Source organism: Drosophila tropicalis, unplaced genomic scaffold, assembly GCF_018151085.1.
Source record: "Drosophila tropicalis isolate 14030-0801.00 unplaced genomic scaffold, ASM1815108v1 contig_158, whole genome shotgun sequence".
Lineage (NCBI taxonomy): Eukaryota > Metazoa > Arthropoda > Insecta > Diptera > Drosophilidae > Drosophila > Drosophila tropicalis.
Window position 1 is genome coordinate 8,322,021 of NW_027172602.1, and position 7,809 is coordinate 8,329,829.

A 7,809-nucleotide genomic window follows, 5' to 3' on the forward strand; every position below is an offset into this window, starting at 1 on the left:
ATTGCTATAAACTATTCTGTTCTGTTCTGGTCCATTCTCTATTCTATTCTATTCTATTCTATATGCTGTTTCGTTCTATTTCAATCTAATCTCATCGAATGCTTTGTGGCGACCATATTTGTCATTGTCTTCATGTTTGGCTTCAGAAGGACCATTCCAATCGGATGCCTTACTGGTGCCTGAGGGATGTCTCTTCGATCACATACACAATGCATCGCGCTGCTGGCCATTCGTTAGATGGAATCAAACTGGAGCAGCTGCCTGCCAGGAGCGAGGCATGCAAATGCGTAGCTTTGCCATGCTATTGCCCTGTGGCATCTCCCTATTCTCGGGCGTGGAATTTGTATGCTGTCCGAAGCATTTTAAAAGTAAATAATAACCTCAAAAGCAATTAAATATAAATTGTCCTCTGTACCGCTTCCATATCCCTCTGTGTAGCCGATGAAATTCGCGTGAAGAAGACAGATATTCCAGTTATGCCGCCAGCCCAACTAACCAGTGCCAATGATGAACTAACTGTGAATGATGATGACACCGATGATAGCAACGACTCGAATTACTCCAAGGACACCAACGACGATGAGTTGGATGACGACGATGATCTGATGGGCGATGATGAAGAGGACGAAATGGTGGCCGATGAGGCGGCAACTGCTGGTGCGGCTAGCGGCGGTGGTAGCAGTGGCAGCAGCGGCAACGGCAACAGCAACCCATCAGGCCAAGCTGATGCCAACGCCAGTGGCTCTTTGGATGACATTAATGCTGAATATGATAGTGGCGAGGATACGGATAACTATGAAGAGGATGGAGCCGCTGCTGAAAGTGATATGGCCGATGCATGGGATCAGAATGGCAGCTCAAGTGGTTCGGGCTCTGGAGCCAGTATCGTTGGCCAGGCTAAATCGCCAGCTCTAAAGGCGCCAGCTGTTTCCATGTTTTCGTCAACGACTTCGTCCGCCGATGTGTCAGCTGGCAAGATTGGCCAAATGAAGTCGGCTGAAATGGTTACTGGTACACCGCAATTGTCCGCTGCTGCTGCTGCTGCGGCTGCGGCCGCTGCTGCCGTTGTGGCCGCCGCCAATGGCGGTGGAGCACCCCCTCGACTGCCCAGCCAACCTCGGACCCGTACTTCACTCACTTTGATCCACACTATGAGCATCAGAGCTACAAAGTAAGTCAGAAAGTAAGTGTTCACAATGCGGGAGCAGGTTTATTTATCCAAATCCAAAACACACAAAACGTATTCTAAACAAAGGAAGCCCAACAGCGCCTAGAGGAATCGCATCGCGAGAAGGTGACCCGTGTGATGAAGGACTGGTCTGATCTGGAGGAGAAATATCAGGATATGCGTCTAGCCGATCCCAAGGCGGCGCAGAGTTTTAAGCAACGCATGACTGCACGTTTCCAGGTTTGTTTTCATCCATCTCCATGCACCTCTATCTCTATCTCCTCCACCACTGTTTCCTCAACCTTATCATCTATCTCTATCCTATATGTATCTATCTATCATTCTCTCTCTTCTTCTCACTGATGCACACCCCATTATTCATGTATTGAGCTATAATCACTTCTACTCTACTCTATCTATCATCCATAAAAAAAGTTCATTGTACATTTGTAGTTGTGTATGTGGAAATAAGTCTGTGGGGTGTAGCGATTTTTTCAAGTCAATCGATTGGCGTAAATGAAAATGATTAGTCTATTATCGATAAAATCAATAGAGATGAGACTTGATCAATAATTGACTTGGGAGAATTGCCACTGCTCTTAAAAACCTTTTCTTGCTCTTTAGAAAGTCTTCTCACCTAACTAACTAACTTACTAATTAACCTAACTATCTGTAGTCCATTATACTTAGTTGTATAAATACATTTTCCAATTTTGCTTTGTTATGACTTTGGTTCTGTTTGCCTTATTGTAATTGTCCTTCTCTTCACTTAACATGCACATGAAATCGCTTTTTTCCATTTTGTTGCTCATTGTATATCGCCTGCATTTTGATTTAACTGTACTTTATCATCATCATTTTTATTGTTGTAACCATGTATGGCAAATGGGAGCGAAAGAGGCATCAGATTGTAATCATATAACAATTAACATAAAATATCAAATAACGAAAACACAAAAAGAAAAAACAAAAATGAATACAATAACCGAAACCAATAACAACTGATTAACAAACAAACAAACAAACAAAGAAACCAACAACAACAGCAGTAACTTATACCTTTAGATACAAATTACTTAACCTAACCAAACTTAATTATACAAACTTAATTATTACATAACAAAAGCGCTTTTGTAGTTCAAACTGATTGGCTTTTACTAAATACATACATACATACATAAATATGTATCTTATTCAATAATGCAAATTCTTAGTTTTGACGCCATTTTGTTTTTAGTTTCCATCATTCCTTAAACACGAAAGCAAACGAAACGAAACGAAACGCAACGAAACACTTTATGAGACTGAAACTTTACTAGAGATGGACATATTTAGCTAACCGATAACGATAACATGGACCGATTTGTGCATAATGCTGCTTAAGTAATTGGCTATGGCAAAGAATGACATGCAACTGCCTTATGTATATGTACCGCATAGAACTGCTATGTATTAGATCATTATTATTATACTCGTGCTATATACATACATATATCGGACTAAAAGTAATTACGAATTGACTGTTTTTGAAGATAATTTCTTTTGTGCTCATGCGACATTTTCCATTCGATCAGATCAGCTCCAGACCCTCAAAACCACTTTACATTCGCCGCTAACACTTTTTAAACCCAAGTCGCTAGTATGCACTTTGTCAATTGTCAGCAGCACACAAAATATCGTGGTCTCATTCCCAAACTCTCGCTCTCGCTCACGCTCTGTCTCTGTCTCTCTATCTCTCTCTCTACCTCACTCGCTCGCTGTATCTAAATCTGTTCGCTCGATTTTCAATACACTCATTTTGTAGAGGGCACCAAATCGAAATCGAAATCGACATCGAAACCATAAAACAAACCACAACCACACCATTTTATATGACATTTGCAAAACTAACGACTTTAACGGCAAAACTAACATTCGAAATGAAATGAAAAGATAGAAAAACCAAACAAACTAACTGATCAAACGGCAAAGAATCGCATATCGATAGTCAGTGGCTTGTCCACAGCGACATCGATATCGAGAATTGTAATCGAAATTGAAATTGAAATATGGCAAATTTTCGTCATGCTGATAATCTTTCTCTCTTGGTGTGCAATACGTCTTTATATGGGAATGTAATTTTAGACTTCTGTTCAGGCACTCGAGGAAGAAGGCAACGCCGAGAAGCATCAGTTGGCTGCCATGCATCAGCAACGTGTCCTGGCCCATATTAATCAAAGGAAACGCGAGGCAATGACCTGTTACACACAGGCTCTGACCGAACAGCCCCCCAATGTGAGTACAAAGATGGCAATTTGGGTAATGCCAGTCGATGAGGATGATCCAGTTAACGGGAAAAGCTTCGTTTATTTTGTATCTTGCTTTTTGTTTGTTGTCTCTGTAAATACTGAAATCAAATCCTTTTTGTTCTTCTTGTCAGGCCCATCATGTGGAAAAATGCCTACAGAAGCTTTTGCGTGCCCTGCACAAGGATCGTGCCCATGCCTTGGCCCATTATCGTCATCTATTGAACTCTGGTGGTCCTGGTGGCTTGGAAGCGGCAGCCTCTGAGCGGCCACGTACATTGGAGCGATTAATCGATATCGATCGTGCTGTCAATCAATCGATGACCATGCTCAAACGCTATCCAGAACTATCGGCCAAGATCGCTCAACTGATGAACGATTACATTTTGGCGCTGCGCAGCAAGGACGATATTCCCGGCTCATCGCTGGGCATGAGCGAGGATGCTGAGGCTGGCATTTTGGATAAATATCGCATTGAAATCGAACGAAAGGTGGCCGAAAAGGAACGTCTGCGATTGGCCGAAAAACAGCGCAAGGAGCAAAGGGCAGCCGAACGTGAAAAGTTACGTGAGGAGAAACTTCGCATGGAGGCCAAGAAGGTTGACGATATGCTCAAGTCGCAGGCGGCCGAGCAGCAGCAGCAGCAGCAACAATTGCCCGAGTTGCAGCAGCAACAGGAGCAACAACAACAGCAGCAACAGCAAATGGAGAAGAGCAAGGATCTAAGTCTAGATAGTGGTCTGGTGACTTTGGCCAATCTTAATCTTGACACCACAAAGAGCGAAAAGGATATGGTCGATGCTGAATACGCTGAGGCCACTGTCAGGTGAGTATTTCATTAACATAACGAAATGTTTTGATAATTTTGACACTGTCTCTCTCTCTCTCCCTCTCTCTCACTCTATCTGTAGTAGCACCAAAGTCCAGACCGCTTTGCCAACGGTCGATGATGATGCCGTACAGCGGGCGGTAGAAGATGTTGCCGCTGCTGTGGCCCATCAGGAGGCCGAGCCACAGGTGCAACACTTCATGACCCATGACCTGGGCCATCGCGAATCGGTATTTGAGCTGCGGCAACGTCAACTCGTACCGCATTTGCCTAAAGCGTATCCCATTTCATTTTCATTACAGAGCTTCTCATTGCGCCGTGAATTTGCCCATTCACATGCGACCAAAGAGGGACGCAATGTCTATTTCACGCTCTCATTTGCTGGCATTGCCCTGATGGCGGCTGTCTTTGTGGGCGTGGCCGTTGCCAAATGGCGAACATCACGCTCGCCGCATGCCCAAGGCTTTATTGAGGTGGATCAGGTGTGAAGTTAATGAAGTTTTCATTTGTTTATCGCCAGTTAATCACCTTTTCTCTCTCTCTCACACACTCGTCATCAGAACGTGACCACACATCATCCCATCGTCCAGGAGGAGAAAATTGTGCCGAATATGCAAATCAATGGATATGAGAATCCAACCTATAAATATTTTGAAGTGAAAGAGTAAAGAGCAACTATTTGTAACCAAAAATGAAGCAAATGAAAAAATAAACAGCAAAAAAGCATCAGCAACAACAAACAAAATGTTGCATGCACCCAATATAATAATAATAATAATAATTCAAAAAGAAAACAACAGCAGCAGCAATAACAACAACAACTGCAAGAGCATTGCACTTCAACCACATTTCAAAGGAAGAAAAAAAATTAAACATAATATTAAAAAACCAAAAAAAACTTTTTTTTTTCGTCAAAAGGAGCGCAGTTCCAAAAAAAAAAAAAAAACAAATCACACACACACAAACACAGAATTAAAAAGAAAATAACAACAACAACAAAAAACGTACATGAATGGTAATGGAATCTATATATTAAATTTAAAGAAACGGCAAGAAAATATAAAGCAAGCAACTAATTTTAAGTATTTAAATGTTTAACAAAGAGAAAACCAAACAAAAAGTAACAAAAACCAAAACCAAAAGCATCTCTCTTTAGCTCTCTCCCCTCCCCCACTCTTTCTCACACTCTGAACGTAAGCAGAAGAAAACGAAACGAAATGCTTCAAACACACACACACTCACAAACACACACACACCTACACCTTGTTGTTCTTGTTTCAAGTGAAAGAAGTAAAAGTATTAAAAACAGGGAAAGTTTTCCCTAAAACCCGAACAAAAAAAAAAATGTTTTTTTTTAGTTGCTAAATTTAATGGGAAAGTTCAGAAAACCGCAAAAAGAAATGAAGAAGAAGAAGAACAGCAAGAGAGAAATGGAGAGAAGAAAGCAAAAGATATTCCTAGTCAATAAATTGTCAAGCCACACAGACACACACACACACACACACACACAGAATACATACACATAAGCTATGGCAGAATCGTAGCATACTTTTCAGCATGCCATTAAATGAGAATTCTTAATCTGCGCTGCTGCTCCGCTACTCCGCTGCATGCATACTTAGTAAAGCAAAAGAAAAACTAAAAAAGAAACACAAAGAAATCAAAGGCAAAACGCAAAAGCAAATACGTAAGCAAATGCACACACACACACACACAGACACAAACACACAGACACAAACACACAGACACAACCACAGCCACATGTGAATCTAAGAGCTACCTACGCGTACTAATCTATATACATACACATACATATATATATATATATATATATATATATATATACAATATATTTAAAACGCAAGCAACAAACAAAAACAACAACAAAAATGTCCATAAATGTACTTATGTATCTATACAAAATAAAACAAAAACCAACTGAAAATGAAAACGAAAATATAAACAAAAGTTTTTGAAAATACACAAAAGAATCCTTGATGATAAATTCAATTTTGCTAAATAACAACATGACCTATATACAAACAAAGAATTATACATACATACATACATACATATACATATATATATGTGTTACCTCCAACCTCCCCCCAACCACATGCAAAGTGGGCCGAAAAGAATTCTATTCTATTGCAATGTTCAATTTGTTGGCTTAAACTAACCAAGGCAAAAGATTCGTTTCCAAAGTAGTTTTATTACTTTGCTCTATCCAACGGCTATAATTTCCATTGACTGAAGTAATAGTTAAGATCTTGTCGAAAAGCATTATCATCACATTGTTGCCAGTTCCAACTAACAGGGCTAAAAGGCTTCAAAGGGAAACTTTAGTTTAAGGCGACGTTTTCAGTAGGAATATGAATGTTGATGAGATTAACTGAGAAATCTGAGAGAATTATGCCACTAAGTAGTTAACTACCTGCATATGCCTACACATACATACATACATGTACATATACATATGTATGTATGTATATACATGTATGTGTATTGTATAATGCAAATTTGTTGTTTTGTTTTGTTTCTTTCAGAACATGCACAAATCATCAACTAAAATGTATACGCATATATATATTTATGTACGTGTGTGTGTGTGTGAGTGTGTGTGTATATATATGTGCATGTGTATGTGTATTGGCCATATCAAAATTGTTTCCTAGTCTAGTAAAAAGTCACCAAAATGAGTATTAATTTGTGATTTTGTTTTTTGGTTTGTTAAGTTGCACTCAATAATATATATATATGTATATATATATTTGTATTTACTATATAATTGCATAATTGGACAAAAGAAAAAAGAAACACAAACACCAGAGAGAGAAAGAGAGAGCGATAAGCCGTTTCGAAATTTCTAGTTTAATTTGCAGTTCGATTGCTTGGTAAATATTGCATTTGAAACTGTTTGTTAGTTAATAGAAAGAAGGTATGAATTATATATATATACACACACACACACACATACATACATATAGAACATTGGCAACACAAATGACAAATATCACTCACTCCAAGACAGAAGAAGACAGAAAGGATTTTCACTCAACAAAACAAAAGAAAAGGACATTAAGATGGGAAAAATATGGAAAAAAAGGTTTATATAAGTGTAATTTGTAGTAGATTTTTGCTATTATACAAAACTATCATCAAGTTTGTAACATCATTTCATCATTTTCCCGCGACCATCACACACAGACCTTCATGATTTTCGATTCGTTGCATTTGAATTTGAATTTGAACTCTCAGTTGCATTTCTCAGGCCATTTCTAGTCCCTCTCAGAATTAGGGAAGAAGCTGCAGCAGAATGATTTCCAATTGAGATTGTTGCCAGCCCCAATTATAGACACATATATGCTAGCTATATACATATATATATATACAGCCGATCTAAATGCTTCAAGGCTATTTGTTTGTTCATATGGAATTTTTCATTTATTCAAACAAAAGCTGAAAATTATACCGAAACTTTGCAATTCTCCCATAAACACACACACATGCATACACACACACACACA

General features: G+C 39.1%; 1 protein-coding gene across 1 annotated transcript in view; it reads left to right on the forward strand.

Moving 5' to 3' along the window:
* The window catches only part of Appl (amyloid-beta-like protein), a 47,124-nt gene extending 39,315 nt beyond the window's left edge, over positions 1 to 7,809 (forward strand). The window contains 9 exon segments of the mRNA XM_068301958.1: positions 147 to 368; positions 439 to 1,098; positions 1,101 to 1,171; positions 1,256 to 1,408; positions 3,293 to 3,442; positions 3,588 to 4,279; positions 4,365 to 4,512; positions 4,585 to 4,764; positions 4,843 to 7,809. Coding sequence (XP_068158059.1) covers positions 147 to 368; positions 439 to 1,098; positions 1,101 to 1,171; positions 1,256 to 1,408; positions 3,293 to 3,442; positions 3,588 to 4,279; positions 4,365 to 4,512; positions 4,585 to 4,764; positions 4,843 to 4,950 — 2,384 coding nt within the window. The 3' untranslated portion in view covers positions 4,951 to 7,809.